At 40.1% G+C, this 18,793-nt stretch overlaps 1 protein-coding gene across 1 annotated transcript in view; it reads left to right on the forward strand.

Moving 5' to 3' along the window:
• Nucleotides 1–18,568, forward strand: part of LOC108589826 (phosphatidylinositol-binding clathrin assembly protein-like) — a 42,783-nt gene extending 24,215 nt beyond the window's left edge. Inside the window, exons 9-13 of the mRNA XM_054251007.2 lie at nucleotides 3,265–3,344; nucleotides 5,757–5,823; nucleotides 11,615–11,678; nucleotides 12,749–12,858; nucleotides 13,766–18,568. Coding sequence (XP_054106982.2) covers nucleotides 3,265–3,344; nucleotides 5,757–5,823; nucleotides 11,615–11,678; nucleotides 12,749–12,858; nucleotides 13,766–13,816 — 372 coding nt within the window. The 3' untranslated portion in view covers nucleotides 13,817–18,568. The remainder of the gene's footprint in view (nucleotides 1–3,264; nucleotides 3,345–5,756; nucleotides 5,824–11,614; nucleotides 11,679–12,748; nucleotides 12,859–13,765) is intronic.
• The last annotated feature ends 225 nt before the right edge of the window (nucleotides 18,569–18,793 follow it).

The raw sequence follows: 18,793 nt of genomic DNA on the forward strand, positions 1-18,793 counted from the left end.
CTTGCTCCTCTAGCTCTTTCGATTTTGACGATAGGGTGTCAATTTTGGATCTCTCCATTCTTCTCATATGGGCACTTATTGCTATATACTTTCCTCTAGAGACTGCTTTAAATGTGTCCCAGAGATTCTGGCATGTTGTCTCTTTGTAAGTCATTATGTCCATATATTTGTAAGTCCATATATGTTTAGGATCGTTAGCTCTTCTTGTTGTATCGATCCTTTTACCATTATGTAATGGCCTTCTTTGTCTCTTTTGATCTTTGTTGCTTTAAAGTCTATTTTATCAGAGATGAGAATTGCAACTCCTGCTTTCTTTTGCTCTCCATTTGCTTGGTAAATCTTCCTCCATCTCTTTATTTTGAGCTTTTGTGTATCCTTGCATGTGAGATGGGTTTCCTGTATACAGCACACTGATGGGTTTTGGATTTTTATCCAATTTGCCAGTCTGTGTCTTTTGATTGGTGCATTTAGACCATTTACATTTAGGGTTAATATTGTTATGTGTGAATTTGATACTGCCATTTTGATGCTAAGTAGCTGTTTTGCCTGTTAGTTGTTGTAGATTCTTCATTATGTTGATGCTCTTTAGCATTTAGTGTGATTTTGGAATGGCTGGTACTGGTTGTTCCTTTGTATGTGTAGTGCCTCTTTCAGGAGCTCTTGTAAAGCAGGCCTGGTGGTGACAAAATCTCTGAGTACTTGCTTGTTCGCAAAGGATTTTATTTTTCCTTCACTTCTGAAGCTCAGTTTGGCTGGATATGAAATTCTGGGTTGAAAGTTCTTTTCTTTAAGAATGTTGAATATTGGCCCCCACTCTCTTCTGGCTTGTAGTGTTTCTGCCGAGAGATCTGCTGTGAGTCTGATGGGCTTCCCTTTGTGGGTGACCCGACCTTTCTCTCTGGCTGCCCTTAGTATTTTCTCCTTTATTTCAACCTTGTTGAATCTGACGATTATGTGCCTTGGGGTTGCTCTTCTTGCTGAATATCTTTGTGGTGTTCTCTGTATTTCCTGCATTTGAGTGTTGGCCTGCCTTGCTAGGTGGGGGAAATTTTCCTGGATAATATCCTGAAGAGTATTTTCCAGCTTGGATTTATTCTCTTTGTTCTGGTACACCTATCAAACATAGGTTAGGTCTTTTCACATAGTCCCACATTTCTTGGAGACTTTGTTCATTCCTTTTTGCGCTTTTTTCTCTGATCTTGGTTTCTTGTTTTATTTCATTGAGTTGATCTTCGACTTCTGATATTCTTTCTTCTGCTTGGTCAATTCGGCTATTGAGACTTGTGCATGCTTCGCGAAGTTCTCGTATTGTGTTTTTCAGCTCCTTTAATTCATTCATATTTCTCTCTAAGTTATCCATTCTTTTTATCATTTCCTTGAATCTTTTTTCATATCTTTTTTCAAGGTTCTTAGTTTCTTTGCATTGATTTAATACATGTTCTTTTAGCTCACAAAAGTTTCTCATTATCCACCTTCTGAAGTCTAATTCCGTCATTTTGTCACAGTCATTCTTCGTCCAGCTTTGTTCCCTTGCTGGTGAGGAGTTTTGGTCCTTTCTAGGAGGTGAGGTGTTCTGGTTTCGGGTGTTTTCCTCCTTTTTGCGCTGGTTTCTTCCATCTTTGTGGATTTATACACCTGTCGTCTCCGTAGTTGCTGATTTTTCGATTGGGTCTGTGAGTGGACACCCAGATTGTTGGTAATGAATTATTTCTGTTACTTGGTTTTCTTTCTACCAGTCTAGCCCCTTCGCTGTACAAGTGCTGAGGTCCACTCCAGGTCCTGCTTGTCTGGGGTGCACCTGTAGCAGCTGCGGAACAGTGAGGGATGCTACCAGTTTCTTTTTCTGCTATCTTTGTCCCAGGATGATGCCTGCCAAATGTCAGTCTTTTGGATATAGAGGGGTCAGGGAGCTGCTTGAGGAGACAGTCTGTACTTTTTAGGAGCTCAATTGCTGAGCTGTGAGCTCTGTTGTTCGTTCAGGGCTGTTAGGCTGCTATGTTTAATTCTGCTGCAACAGAGCTCATTAAAAAACCCTTTTTTTCTCAGATGCTCTGTCTTGAGGGGTTGGGGCTTTCTTTGTGAGTGTCCGTTGCGTTGTCCTGCCCAGCTATGAGGCAGTCTAGTCACTATTTGCCTGCCGAGGCTCCGCCCTGCTGTTGTGAGGTTTGCCCTGTTGCTGCAGGCTCTGCTCTTCTTCTGCTGTTTCCGCCCTGCTTCCACGGGCTATGCCCTACGGCGGGGTCTCTCTGTTGTATCGGGTTGCCTTGGCAATGGCAGGCTGCATCAGCAGTGGGCGTGTATCTCAGTACGGGCGGATTGCCTCGGTAATGGTGGGCGCCCCTCCCCCTCGGAGCGTCTCAAGGGAACGTCTTTACCGGGAGCGTTTGGAATTGCCATTTTGTCCGTCCCACTGTGCTACCCCAAACGCTGTGTCCCTGCAATCCCCTTGTCTGGCCCACTGTCCAAGTCCCGTTCAGTCTCAAGTTCAGCCCTCTCAAGTCTTAGGTTGCCAGTTCAACAAGGCACCCGGACAAGCGCGCCCCGTGCGGACTGCTGTGTAGGTCCGGCCGCTGCCACCCTGGCTGCCGGCTTCACCAGACAAAACCTCTGCCTGGTGTCCCACGTCTCCTTTATACCTGGGAATTTCCCCGTTCTGTGGGCAACAAAGATCAGTCTGGAAATGCAGCTCTGACTCACCTCTCCGCGCATTCACCGAGAGCTTCAATCCTGGGTTGTTCTCACAGTGCCATTTTGAGTCCTCCCCTCTTCTAGGGTTTTTATGGCGTTAGGTTTTATGTTTAAGTCTTTAACTTATCTGGAGTTAATTTTTGTGTAAGGTTTCAGGAAGGGATCAATATATTGTTCAAAATATTTTTATACAGTTTTCCTCAGTGTCCATGTGGAATGTGGAAGTCCCTGATATATAAAATGGTGTAGCATTTGCATATAACCTATACACATCCTCTGTATACTTTAAATCATCTCTTGATTACTTTTAATACCTAGTACAATATAAGTACCACGTAAATGATTGTTAAACTGTATTGTTTAGGGAATAATGACTAGAAAAAAGTCTTTACATGTGCAATAGAGACACAACCATCTATTTTGTTCAGAATACTTTCTAACCCATGGTTGACTGAATCCATGGGTGTGAAACCCATGGATATGGAACCCATGGATATAGAAGGCTGACTCTAATATAGAAGAGTATGAATTTGCTAAAACTATCAGAAAATAAGTATTTTATAATAACTTTTTTAGGCACCTCACAGTTTACTTGAAGCACTAAAACAGCATTTAGCTTCTTTGGAAGAGAAAAATGATACTCTATCTCCTTACTGGTAAGTTAATAAATGCCTTAATGTAGGTTAATTTTGTTTACCTCCAAATGATTTTCTGCATCCTAAATTTAATGATATGAGGTCAACTAAATAAGTTATGGGCTATGAATATGATGGAATACTATTCAGCTATTTTAAATGATGATATGGGACAGAGGTTTTCCGTCTTTTGTGGGATTCCATACTCTTCACAGATTATATGCTTTCCAAAGGAACATCTTTCATTAAACTGAATGATTTGCAAAGTCAGAGAATGGAAATATTTGAGAATTTAATTTCTTCCCCTAGGGGCTCCTCTAGTGAGAATAACTATTACTGGTGAACGTTATTTAATGGCATGTCAAAGTGTTCATTCATGAGACAGAACACATAGTAACATTCAAGATGTGTGTAGATACACACATCTATCTACACATACACATACATGTACTCTGCTATATATGCATATTCGTATAAACTGAATAATACAAAATTTGAGGTATGTCACCCCAAAATGTTCACATTAGCTATTTCTTTTCTTTTCTTTTTTAAATTTTGAGACAGAGTCTCGCTCTGTTGCCCATGCTGGAGAGCAGTGGCATCATCTCAACTCACTGCAACCTCCATCTCCTGGGTTCAAGTGATTCTCCTGCTTCAGCCTCTCCAGTAGCTGGAATTACAGGCACAGGCCACCATGCCCAGCTAATTTTTGTATTTTTAGTAGAGATGGGGTTTTACCATGTTGGCCAGTGTCATCTCTAACTCCTGACCTGAGGTGATCTGTCCACCTCAGCCTCCCAAAGTGCTGGAATTACAGGCATGAGCCACTGTGGCTGGTCTCAGCTATTTCTAAGTGTAACAGTTGTGGTTGATTTTAGTTTTCTTGTTCGTATTTTTCTCTATTTTCCACAATCACAAAGTTCATATAATATTAACTCATTAGACTTTTTAAGGTTGTGTTGATTGTAATCTATTTATATTATTACCTTCTCTTAGACCACAAGTCCATTGACTATTTCTTAATTATCTGTGTCACAGATAGATCTATAGTTAGTATATGATTGGAGAGATGGATGGATAGATGGATAAATCAAAGAAATGTAAGTTCAATTAGGTAGAATACGTATAATTCCATTTATTCTCCAGTATGCCTCATAATTATTGTGATCTTTCAAGTCTCCAGTGTGCATTGACTCCATCCTTCCCAAATAGTTCAGCCGTGACAGCTTCAGCAACCACAGCTTGGTTTGCAAGTAATATGGCATCATTACACGATTACATCAGTAATAACTGAAGATAGGACTAGAATCTTTATTTTTTTTTTCACTGCTAAACTACCAACTGTGTCTGTTGCCTCTTCCTGAAGCAGTATTTGACCCAGCACTTTCATTCATAGGAATTTATTCAGCATATATATTCACAATTGTGAAATGATATAGGAATAAGAATATTCATTGCAATATTATAATGGCAATGGTTAAATTAATAAGAGGCTTGTTTTTATATACTGAAATAGAGATCTCCAAGTTATGCTGTTAAATGACAAATGAGCAAGAAGTGAAACAAAGTATTGTATACTATCATTTTTGTTTTTTAAGAGTAAAAAGAAAGAATATATATGGAATGTCTTAAATAATATTTCTGGAAGGATATATAAGAAATGCATTAAAATGGGCTGCTTCCAAAAAGAATTTAGTGGTTCACGGAAAGAGATGGGTGGGTGAGTCTCCACTGTATACCATTTTCTAACTTTTGCAATTATGCCATGAAAATAATTACCTATTAATATATAAAGTTTACAAATAAACAAAAATATACACACATACAGTGTGATACTTTGTAATGCTTTAGGTGGAAATCCTTTGTAATTTCTTACATTTAGTTTGTCTCATAGTTAAATGATGTTCTGGAGCCAGCTCCTACTAGCTTAGAGGAGCCAATTATTAAATTTTCAGGAATTTTTCCAGCTGGTTGATATCACATTGGTAGCTTGAAATTGGTCATGATGGGAGTATTTACACTACAGAAATGGACAGACAGTACAAATTAGCCCTCTTTTTTCTTTAGAGCTGGTTGTTATACATTTACTGGCACACAACTGCTCATAGGTATCCATATTTTGGTTATCTCTACTCTAGACATCTATGTAATAATAAGCAATATTATCTATCATAGCATTTATATGTATTTGAATTAAATTTTTTTCTTATTTTAACTTAAATATTTAAACTGTGTCTATGTTAAATGCTTTTGTTTTTCATATATATGTATGGTTTTTCAATGGACAACTCTCTTGAATTTTTAATGATGAGTTCAACCAAAGCTATGATGAACATAAGTTCTTTGAGTAAAACAATATGTATAGAAAAACTATAGACTTGATTCATTTCTAAAAGAATGACTACTTTTTCTCTTAAATTATTACAATTTAAGGGGAGGTGGAGCAAGATGGCCATGTAGGAACAGCTCAGGATTGCAGCTGCCAGTGAAAGTGCAGCGGGTGAGTGGACACCGCATTTCCAAATGGATCTTTATTGCCCACAGACCAGGAGATTCCCAGGCGGAGGAGCCCCCCGGGTTGGCAGCGCCCCGGCACGGCGGTTCTACATACAAAATACACTGGTCTGGTTGCCCTTTTAAGCTGGCAATTGGAGCTCTGGGAAGGCAGATTAGCCCATTCATCTGATTAAACAATGGTCTGAAACAGGGAGCCAGGCCAGGAGATTCCCGGGCAAAAAAAAGCACCACAAATCTCAGCGCCATTGTTTCAGCCTGCACAGTGGGTCGCCGCACAGGAAATCATACAGATCCCAGCGCCCTTTCAGCAGGCGACTGGAACACTTGGGAGAGAGTCAATCGTTCAACTTAAAAAAAAGAAAAAAAGAAAAAAAAAAAGGGGCTCTGATGCAGGGAGCCAGGTGACTGAAGCAACTGAATGACTTCAGAGTTTCCATTACCTGTATTCTATTGCATGAAATTTATGCAATGCACTGAAGCTATAAATAGAACTAGTGATTACAATTTTTAAGTAAGAAATAATTTAAATCATGAAAATATTGCCAAATAGGCAGAACACAAATAATAAACTAAAAATGAGTTTTAAAAAAGGTCGGAATCAGAAAAATTCCAGATATTCTATTTCTATTAACAATTTCTCCCATTAGAAGCTTTATACAATAACAGCAAAATCAGTTCAACTTTCTAAACCTGATTAACATAGCCTAGAAGTGATCCCAAACAGCAAAATGGCAAATAAAACAAAACAAAATGAAACAACAATAAAGTCCCTGCACAAGGGGAGAAAAACCAGCAGTAAATAGTAGTTCATAACTCTTGATGTAAACCAAGAATGTAACCTAAACTAAATTATATTAATACTTCAATCTCTATTATGTGCATATTCATAATTCCTATTTTGGATTATCTATTAATTCTGAACCAGATTTCTCTTGACTATTCTACTTCTGCACATCTATTTTCACCCCCATTTCTATGGGTCCTTTCTCTATTCCTGTTAGCCATCTCACAAGGCATGTGCTATATTATTTCTCAGAGAGTGGCCATTTTTTCCAATGCAAGAAAAGAATGTGGGTGGATTGCCTTCTATTTTAAAATATCCATATAATTTTTTTCTGTTAGTAGTTGTGACCATATCTCCAACTCTTGATACCTTAAGAGAGGTTTTTCTGGCTGGGTGTGGTGGCTCACACCTGTAATCCCAACATTTTAGGAGGTGGATCACCTGAGGTCAGGAGTTCAAAACTAGCGTGGCCAACATGGCGAAACCCCATCTCTACTAGAAATACAAAAATTAGCCAGATGTGGTGGCGAGCACCTATAATCCCAGCTACCTGGGAGGCTGAGGCAGGAGAATCACTTGAACCAAGAGGACAGAGGTTGCAGTGAACTGAGATCATGCCACTTCAGTCTAGCCTGGGTGACAGAGTGAAATTCTGTCTCGAAAAAAAAATAATTGTTTTCAAAAGTCTTCCTATGTTCCTCTAGCAAACAGCTGCACAAGATAAACAAAGTGAACAATTATACAGTATAGATGCTCTAAATAAAGCAAGTTACAAAATTGATGAGTTCCTTCACAAACCATTTCTAACACATAATGCAGGAAAGCAGAAATCAGACCATGTGTTACACCACAGGTTCCCATAGCTGTGCAAATCATTCGAATTTGATATTGATCCCAGGGTGTTTCCAATCTCATGATACAGTCTTCCCACCATATTACTCAAACTATCCTTGTATTATATACTTTGTATACTATGTCCTCTTTGACTATTCATACAAGGTTTAGCATGATAAATTGCAGAAATTTAATTGCAATTGGGTGTAATTGATTCAAAATTTTGTAATAAATGGGTGTAATTGATTCAAAATTTTGTAATAAACTCAAATGAATGATTAAAAAAAAGAAAGAGAGGTTTTTCTTACCATTCTATACAGAGGCATTTGCTGTGGAGTCACTGGAGGTAGTACCTAGACAAAAAGTATTAGTTACCATATAGTAAATGTCTACTAATATTTAATAAGCAATATTAAAAGATACATAAAATATTCTGCTATATGTTTAATATTGAGAACAAATTCATAGTGAACTTTTTATAGCCAAGACAATGATCTTTCCTTAAGCAGTTATCTTTCTTTAAGAAGTTTAAAGACTTCTAATTGTTTCTATATTGTTTTAGAAGGCAGAGCAGAGTTCACTATAGTGTAAATTTCCTGAAGAACAGGAATTTGCTTGAAAAACATTCCACACCAGAGAATAATATGAACTAAGCTAAGAAAGAAACAGTTGTGACTCTTTTCTGTACTGCATAAATAAAACGATAATAATAGACAAAATTAAAGAAAAATTTCAACCATAACCACATTACCTCCAACAAATAAAAGTTTCTCAATTTTTCAGTGTTCACTTCCCCAGTTTTTGTTTTAGATGTATGCAATAATGTGAAAAATGGTAAGTTGGCTTTCAACACAGCAGATGAAAAGCAGAGTAATATCAGCATAATTTCAAATTATGCCTTGCTTTCAACGCTGATTTAGTACACTTTCCTAAAGCAGTCATAACTTTAATCCCTGTCTTAGTTTCTTTGTCCATTACTGGGTGATATAACATGAGATACAGTGGCCTCTGACTTTACACATACTCCAGAGAGCTAATGATCAGGTACAGGGACTTGAAGAAGGAGGCAAAAATACATTTTTTAATTGCATTTTAGGTTTTGGGGTACATGTGAAGAACATGCAAGATAGTTGCATAGGTACACACGTGGCAGTGTGTGTTGCTCCAGTCACACACAAATTTGCTCATGTTGTTTTTGCTGTGTTCCAGAAAATGGTAAATGTACAGGAACACACAGAGGATTACAAATATCCATGTTTCCGACACATCTCAAATTGCACATGTTCAAAGCTGTACCCTTGATCTCCCCAAAGCTGTTCTACTTGCAGCCTTCTCAATCACAGGTGATGACATCTCTATCCTTAATACATCCTTCTTTCACTCCACATACAATTCATGAGCAAGTGCAATGGCCTTTATTTTCAGCGTGCATCGTAACTTTTTTCCAATCCATTATCTCTCATCTGGGTCACTGCAGTAGCCTTCTAACTGGGCTCCCTGCTTCTGCCCTTACCCCCTACAGTGTTCTTCATGCTGCAGCCAGAGTGATTGGCTTACAGTGTTAAGTCAGGTTAAGCAACTTCATTGCAATTGCTCCCCATTTCTCTCAGAGCAAAAGCTTTCGTCTCTTGATACTCTTGCCTTGCTTAGTTCATTCTAGGCACAGGATACTCAGTATATATGCTTGAAGTAAGGCAGGAACAACCCATGTTTGTATTAAAAGACATTGAGGTTGTCTCCCCAGTTCCCTTTTAAACTCATCCTTGTGTGACTTCTATCCCTAATATTCCACTAAACTACTAACATAAAGGTCTCTAATGACTTCCATGTGACCTAATCTAATAGGTACTTCTCTGTCCTTGTCTTACGGAGTCCTTCTTTCCTATTACTCAACTAGGACACATTCTGATTCTAGGAATATGGCAATAATTAAAAGAAGCAAAAACGCATGTCCCTGTGGGATGTACGTTCTAATGGGGGAAAGAAATAAATAAGGTGACAGGTGCTATGGAGAAAATTGCAGCAGGGAAGAATCAAGAGTATTGGAGTAGGTTTCCATTTTAAATAGGCTGGTCAGTGGGAACTCTGTTGAAAAGGTGACTCAGTCTTGAGTAGAAATTTTAAAGAGGAGAAGGAGCAAGTCAAGTGGAAGAGCATTTCAGAAGAGGACATAATCCACAAGGTCAACAGATCGAGACAATCCCGGTCAACATGGTGAAACCCCGTCTCTGCTAAAAATACAAAAAATTAGCTGGGTATGGTGGCGCGTGCCTGTAATCCCAGCTACTCGGGAGGCTGAGGCAGGAGAATTGCCTGAACCCAGGAGGCGGAGGTTGCGGTGAGCCGAGATCGCGCCATTGCACTCCAGCCTGGGTAACAAGAGCGAAATTCCGTCTAAAAAAAAAAAAAAAGATGTCCATATTATTTGACTAAAGATATATGATAAGATTTTAGGGTTAAATAGGTTAAGTTTCAATTATTTCTCTGCCACACACATATCTGGTTTAGCTAGTTCATCTAATAAGTTTGGTCTCCATTTTCTTTCTATAAAAAGGAGAGTCTTGGCAGGCCGAGGCGGGTGGATCACGAGGTCAAGAAATCGAGACCATCCCAGTCAACATGGTGAAACCCCGTCTCTACTAAAAATACAAAAATTAGCTGGGCACGGTGGCGCGTGCCTGTAATCCCAGCTACTCGGGAGGCTGAGGCAGGAGAATTGCCTGAACCCAGGAGGCGGAGGTTGCGGTGAGCCGAGATGGCGCCATTGCACTCCAGCCTGGGTAACAAGAGCAAAACTCCATCTCAAATAATAATAATAATAATATACTGTATATGCCACTTAATTTCCAGAAGAGGACTAGAGTATAATATGATTCCAGGTGTGCATATATGCTAGAATGATGAGTGAACCCAAGCCCAGAAGAAATAGACTTAGTAGGACTTTAAGGTAGGAGGAGTAGAACTGAGATACCACACAGGTCAGAGAGTCCAAGTACCAGAGGAGTGTGGTAGATTCCAGGCTAGGCATCAGTAACCAAAGGCTATTTATTAGTATAACAGGGCTTGAGGAAAAAGGTATGGGTTGCAGAGAAAGCCATGAAGTGCTACATAAGGAGCCAGGCTATTTTACAGATTCTTTCCAAATAATGGTGAACAGAACAGGGCCCATTTCCCAGGGAGAGAAGCTGACAGGAATCAGGTAAAAGTAGACCATAGCATTGACTTGGCTACAGAATGAGACTTCCACTCCTTAGGCATGAATGACTATGGACCCGGGTGGATTGAAGAAGCATATTCACCTATGTTTCCTAAAAGGACTAGGTGCTCAGTCTAGTCCATGGGGCTGCATGGGGCTATTCCAGGGTGCACTATCTGATAGCATCACAGAAGTGGACCAAGAGCTTCATCCTCAGGCAAGAGCAATTTTAAGGATTTCTAGACAGCCCTGGTTTGTGAGGCACGAGGTCTTGGTACCTTGCTCACTTAGGCCCTTTGTTTGATACGTAGAAGTGGCATCCTTGCACACTGAAGATAGTTAGGAACTGCTTCCAAATTGTTGGCATGGGGCTATGACAGGAGGATGGACTGGAAAACTTAAATGTTCCTATCAACTAAAATTGTTTTAACTTCGTTTTCACTTCTCACCCATTCTATATATATGTGGGTATTTGTTAAGATCCAAGTACAAGACTCTGTTAACTTTCACCTTATTCGATTGGGACCTATCTCTAGTCTCTCAAGAAAATTAAGTCTGGGCGTGGTGGCTCAATCCTGTAATCCCAGCACTTTGGGAGGCCAAGGTGTGTGGATCACAAGGTCAAGAGATCGAGACCATCCTGGTCAACATGGTGAAACCCCGTCTCTACTAAAAAAAATACAAAAACAGATTAGCTGGGCATGGTGGCGCGTGCCTGTAATCCCAGCTACTCGGGAGGCTGAGGCAGGAGAATTGCCTGAACCCGGGAGGTGGAGGTTGCCGTGAGCTGAGATTGCGCCATTGCACTCCAGCCTGGGTAACAAGAGTGAAACTCTGTCTCAAAAAAAAAAAAAGAAAATTAATGTTTCTGATTATATTTAATGTCTTCATTATCCTTTCCAATGTGTATGTTATTTGCATGCTCAGTGAACATATCCTCTACAACATTTTAATTCACAGATAAAGATGAACAAGAAGATCAAGAACATAACCCTGCAGCATATCACCAGAAACCTCCCAACAGGTCAGCACATGAATCTTTGACCTTTGGTTTTCAGTCTTTTGAACAGTTTCTAATCTACGCAGTTGTTCTTAAGTAAGCCCATATTGCCTCAACCAGTGAGGGAGAAGTGAGGGAAAAAGATGAGGAAGCAGTAGGCTTGGTAAGCCATGCTGAGGACTTTACACACTATCTATGATCAATGAGGGTCCATTTAAAGGTTTTAAACAGTGGAGGGAGATGGTCACAGTCTTATATTAATGGGTCTGTGCAACCTTCTTAGTTTGTTCTTCGTTAATTGCTCTTCTTCCATCTTTTGAATATAATTTAAAATATGAGCTCATCAAGTAACTAGAAAAGTAAAACAAACTAAAGAAATGTCAAATGCCTTTCTAGTTCCAGCTGCCTTCATGACCTGATGTGGTTGCCCTTCCCTCACTACTTTCGCCTGGTAGATTTCTATACATCCTTTACATTTAACCTGTACATTGTTATATCTAATCATATGTTCTTTCTGTAGTATTTCATGAAAGTTACATACATACCAGTATATATTTAACATGTTCTATGTCCACTTACAAACGTCACTTCTTTTTCCTATGAGTATTATTGGCCTTGAGATGTTGGAGCTCTGTCTTGTAAAGACTCCTTTGCAGGCTTTACTTTGTGACGAATTCATCCCTGCTTCTCAATAACTATTCTTTAGGTTTTCCACCCTCTCTTGTCTCATACCTTATCACCAGCAGCTCCTTCACAGATACATTTTCCCCTTTTTCTTTTTATTTGGCATTTAGCATTCCTGTCAATTGATGCTTATTAAATATTAACATAATATTTACTCTAGGGTTCTCATGGTACTATTGTATTAGGAAAGCAATTAAATACTAATTAATTTTTAACTCTTTTTTTTTTGAGACGGAGTTTCGCTCTTGTTACCCAGGCTGGAGTGCAATGGCGCGATCTCGGCTCACCGCAACCTCAGCCTCCTGGGTTCAGGCAATTCTCCTGCCTCAGCCTCCCAAAGTGCTGGGATTACAGGCTTGAGCCACCGTGCCTGGCCAATTTTTAACTCTTTGTTTTCTTTTAAAATCCAGAGGTCACAACTCCATTGGGAGCTCCTTCTCTAATGGTACCTCAACCCATGATTCATATCCAGCAAGGCCTAAGGACCAGTACTCCTTCCACTCCATCCGCAGAAGATCAAGTATGTTTGGGCTGTTGTTGCTAAGGGCCTTAGCAGAGATAGGCAGTCACTGGAGGCAGGATCAGTGTTACAATGGAGTTTTGCAACATAGCCATCTTTTGTGTACTATTGGTCTCTCATAGTAGAAAGCCTAATTCTAACATCTCCATCATCGTAGAAAGACAGAATGTGCAGACCTGATGCAGACCTCTATAAACTTGTGTTGTTAAGCCTCAACTGGGTTCTTATATTTATGCAGCCATCCTTTTATTCATTCATATGTTCATTCAACAAACCCAACTGTGATTAGTATTGGAGAAGTGGTTAACCCAATCTGGAGATTTCGAGGGTGACTTACGAGAGAACTGATACTTAAGCTGAATGATAAGATTTAAAAATAGACAGAGAGTCAACAGAGTGAGAAAGGATGCTTCAGATAAACACACACACAAAGAAGGAAGCGCAAAACACCGTGGGAACTCAAGGAAGGGAACAATTAATTTAGCAATGGAAGCTTTCAAGTATTGAATGATAAAGAAGATTTCAAATAGTAGATGTATAGAGGACAGAAGTTTGGCCTTACTGGCAGAAAGAATAGGTTCGGCAAAGAAGTAGAAGTAGGCAGTGGTAATGTGAATGAGTATAGCTGGAGTGTATGGGAGAGTGTCATGATCCAGGTGTCATTGTCTCAGAGTATTGTTTTCTAGAAGACTTTACTAGGTTTCTTCTTTTGGCCCTCAGCTGATGTGCAGAGCCCCCTGATTCCTGAATGTTTGTTTTAGGAGAACTGAATAAGCTTCAGGTGTTGTTAGATAATGAGAAAAATGACCAGAGTTTTGCATTAAAATGTTTGTGATTTATTTCATAACCACAAGGAAAATATGTATAAATGATTAAATATTTACAGATCTGTCTTTCTTTTATTCAGACGCAGTCCAAGTACAGGTACCAAAGCAAAAAGATTCATATTCAGAAGTGAATAAAAAGATGATCTTTCAACAGGCTGAACTGAATCCTGCACATCTTCCAAGGAAAGTAAACATTTAGTTGGACATTCGATACTCTTGAAATTATTTAATTCGATGTTTGGAGGTTATGTGCTGTATTTTTTTTTTTTTTTTTTTTGAGACAGAGTTTTGCTTGTGTTACCCAGGCTGGAGTGCAATGGCGCGATCTCGGCTCACCGCAACCTCTGCCTCCTGGGTACAGGCAATTCTCCTGCCTTAGCCTCCTGAGTAGCTGGGATTACAGGCACAGACCACCACGCCCAGCTAATTTTTTGTGTTTTTAGTAGAGACGGGGTTTCACCATGTTGACCGGGATGGTCTCGATCTCTTGACCTCGTGATCCACCCACCTCAGCCTCCCAAAGTGCTGGGATTACAGGCGTGAGCCACCGCACCCGGCCCCATGTGCTGTATTTTTTTTTATTTTAATCGTTAATAATTCACCTAACCCACTCTAGTCTTCCAACCACAACCCCTTCCCTAACAAGTCCCTACAACCATGTGTGTCAGCTCGGTGCAGTGGCTGCACCTCACTTTGGGAGGTTGAGATGGGAGGAGGATGACTTGAAGCTAGGAGTTTGGGCCAGCCTGGGCAACATAGTGAGGCCCCATCTCTACAAAATTACAAAATAAGAAAATTAGTTGGAATGGTGGCATGCACCCATACTCCTAGCTACTTGGGAGACTGAGGCAAGAGGACAGCTTGAGCCCAGGAGATTGAGGCTGCAGTGAGCTACGATTGCATCATTGCACTCCAGCCTGGGTTACAGAGAGAGACCTTGTCTCCAAAAAAAAAGCACACATAGGTCATGTGTCATATAGGCCCAGTTCTGGGACCTCTGAGTGCCCTCAGTAACCACATTACAAGCCTTACTTCATACCAGGTGTTCTTCAGTTGATTGGACCCTTAAGAGCCTGCTTCAGATCTAGTCATGAGTCTCATCTAATCCAGAGCTAGGTCCCTAGGTAAAAGCTCAGGAACTCATCCCTTGAAGACTGCCATGGAATGACAATTCACTTCCCTCCTGTCCTCATAGAGAGTCTAGCGGCATTATGTTGCTGACATGGATTTCCTGAGCGGACTCTCCAGACTTCCAGCATGTAATTGCTGTAGCTGCTCTCTGAGCAACAGCAAGAGCAATGGTTGCCCATGATTCCTTGTCTTGGGCAGGGAGTGTGATGCCTGAGTAATATAAGCTCACCTTGGCCTGGGAAATTTCATCAAATATTCTGGTCTCTGCTGGCTTGGCTTTCTTGAAACTGTTAGGTGCCCACACATTGTTATTTTTTAGCCATCATCTGTATCACAAGTAAACAGAAACTACAATATGTGAAAGGAGATGAATTTTTTAGAGATTAGCAATTCCAAAACCCTCTTTACGAAGAGGAGATGGAGGCCCTAAAAGAGAGGACTTCCAAGGTTTCGTGGCTCCAAATCCAGAATTTTTTCCCCCATGTTCCATGTTCCATGTTCCATGCTCCACAACTGATGTGTGGGCAAAGGCAGGTCTTCCATGCAAGGTGGAGTCCCACCACACTTAGTGTCTCTGGCACTTAGCATTGACTGCCTTGGCCAGCTAGGTAGTTTTTCATGTGAGTATCTCAGTCTCTTAATTAATTATCTTCAGTTATACACTGTGTTGGATTCTTGTAGTGTAACTTATCTTCACTACCTAAATGTTGAGCACATTGTACATGCTCCACAAACATTTGTTGCTTGATTGATTCACACAGTCAATAAATAATGATCAAGCTGCTATGTATCAGGCTCTGTGTGAGGCTCAGAGAAGCAAAGACAAGAGAAACAAGTCCCTACCCTTAAGAATTTATGGGCTGATGGAGGCACTTTTCTTTGGTACTGACATCAGACATTTTGGAGTCAAGTTGACATGAATTGCTCACATTTTAGGGCTTTCATATCTCAGGCATTTCAGCATATCCACAAATAGCAGGCCCAGCGAGCTGAGCAATATCATGGGGCTCCAATGTTTTAGGAGTTACTCCTGAGCCAGACTGCATGCTCTCTCTTATCTGTATATGTGAAGAATAACCCTTCTTCCTCCCCAGGAGGCAGTGAGGGATTTAAGACAGATGTCTGTCTTAGGGATCCTGCAGATCCCCATGGTATCAGCAGACTGGGAGATTTCTCCCCATCATGGGGTCATTCTCATGACATGCAGCGCATGTCCCAAACCCCTGCATTTCTTATTCTGTGCCATATCCAGGCCTTTCAATTATCAGGAGAGTAGCTAAAATTTATTGAGGGCTTACGAGGTACTAGGCACAGGATCAAGTATATTATCTGTGTAATTCCATTCAATCTACTTAGTAATATGTGCCCAAAGCCATATTGTTATGGTTATTTTACAACTGAGAAAACTGAGACGGTGTTAAAGTAACTAACCTAATATCCCATAGCCAATAAATAATCAAGCTTGACTGCAAAGCACATGCGCTAGAACCATTGTGCCGGAATGCACCATCTCCCAGTTATCATCCAGGGAACCCTGTGACTGGGAATTTACCATGGCTTATACCGAGTGTCTTTATATAGCCCAAGGACTCATGCCCAAAGGAGATCCAGGAACAATGAAGCAGAGTTCGAGCCTTTTTACATCCATGCTTTTTATTGTGTTTGGTGGGAAAGGAAAAACTTGGGTGGACATAGGGGCAGAGGGATTTGGAGGGTGTAATTACCCACCTAGGGGCCCAAGATCAGATTTTCTAAGTTGAGAATCACATAGAGAAGGAACCTGGAGACTCCAGTGGGATCTAGAGACAACCATGGGATGCTAAATTAGTACTAGTGCCCTGATGACTCACCAGAGGTCATAGTCAAAATGTATTAGCTCTAGAAGTGAGTCTGCAGATCCTCTAGTCCAAACCTCACATTTCACATGTGAGGACACTGAGCGAGATAGGTGAAGACACTTGTCTAATGAGGCACAGCCTGTTAATGACAGGGTTAAACTAGAACCCAAGTTCTAGAGCCTATTACATACTGGCAAGACTAGGAATGATTTCTGGAAATAAAGCAGGGTAATGTCTGGCAGTCCCCAGGGCCATCATTCTGGCAGATCAGGTGGTGGGGTAGGGGTTGCAGAAGGGTTAGTTTCCTGGGACACAGGATCTCTCCACATCACCTTACTTAAGTAACATCAGTCCCAGGAAAAAGGAAATCACATTACCACATTTTACCTGGTCTAGGAAAATCCTACCTTGTATTCTTTTGTATAAACAGAACAAAAACACTGAAGATACAATAACAATACACAGCGAGGACACAACCAGCACTCGGCAACTCAGGGTAGTTGGCATGTTTGGAAATAGAAGACACATGTATTTGGACTCACTAGGAAATAGCCCCAAGAGGCTGGGCAGGCTTAGTGTGCAGGGGCACTATCACAATTGAGTGCCCTCCAGGGGAGTTCCAAAGCTTCCAGGGCAAACTGCACTTTCTGCTCTCAGAAGTCAGGATTAGAAACTGAATCAGAAGATTGAGCAGAGGCTGTCTCAGAACATCCTGAAATGCTTGGCCTCTCTCTGAAGGCTTTGCGCTCTTTCCCAGTGGGCTTCCTGGGAGAAAATGACCCCAGTGACCAGGCTTGGGGAAAAAAGAGACACATTAACCTCAGGATTGGCAGCTCTTAGTGATTTCAGAGGCTTGTGGAGATTGGGACAGAACCTGTTACCTGCACAGACCTTCCAGGCAAAGACGGAGTTAGAGTAGTTGTTGTGGGTTCTGGCTGTACAAATTTAAGTCAGCTCTTGGTCCCCTGAGGTCTGGAAGTTGCTAAGGATATTACCCTCTTCTTCCAGGGGACTCCAGTTGTATGTCCCATCATTTTCTTCCTTCTCTGCAGAGCATATCAGTGTGACATTTGCAGGTACTCTTCATTAAAGTTATAAACTCTGGCTTCCCAAAATATGAGCCAGTGGTGCACTAGAGCTGGCTTGTACCAGCTTGTGAGAACCAATTGTTAAATTTCTAGAAATTCTGCAAGATGGTTGTTAAACACAGCTGTCATTCAAAATTAAATTATAAAAGTTTACAATTTTGCTTATAGCCATTACTGGAAATAGTGAAAAAAAAAAGTTTACAATTAAATACATTCTTTTAAAAACAAAGGTAATAAATATTTATAATTTATAATCTAATTATTTTTTGACATTTGAGTGTTACCTATACTCTTAAGATTATTTACAACCATTGTATCTGTGTGCTACTGGGCATGTTTTCCCAACTCCATGTAGATTGAAATCACCCACTGTGGGAGTATCTACACCACAGAAGTTGGCAGATGCGACAAACTAGGGCTTGATCTTTTTGACACTCTGGACTCAAAGCAATGTAGAAAATGTTACTAATACAGATTCAGCTTAAAAGTGAGTTGTGTCTGTGGCCATTATTGTGAATAGCACCAAAAAACGAGGCAATATTTTTCTGGTGTTTGAAAAGCATTATCCAATTCAGCAAATAAGTCACTTACATTGTTAATGAATGATCCATGTACCAATATAAAAATAATTGTTGAATTATTTTTTTATTATTACTTAAGGTAAATGAAATTATCAACCAACATTCATGTCAGAACTACACTAGTTCTATTGCAACTACAGGTTGTCTAGGGAGATATGTATTTGGCAAAAATTAAAAGCATCCTCTCAGAATTGGTTATATGGAATCTATAATAAAGAGTACCGTATATTTTATCACTTATGAAATTGTGTGCTATACATCTTTTATATTAATACAATTTATAATAAATGTGTAACTCCTTTCTATAATCAGTTGAACATTTATCAGCACAACACTATGTGAAATGATTTTTAAAAAGTTGTTCTATTTCCTTTTGTATATATATTTTCTTTACATTTCGTTTTATTTTGTTTCAAAAGTGTCCATGATGAAAATCTACAGCCTTTTAAAGTCTGTTTTAAAAAATTCTT

This window comes from Callithrix jacchus, chromosome X (assembly GCF_049354715.1).
Source record: "Callithrix jacchus isolate 240 chromosome X, calJac240_pri, whole genome shotgun sequence".
Lineage (NCBI taxonomy): Eukaryota > Metazoa > Chordata > Mammalia > Primates > Cebidae > Callithrix > Callithrix jacchus.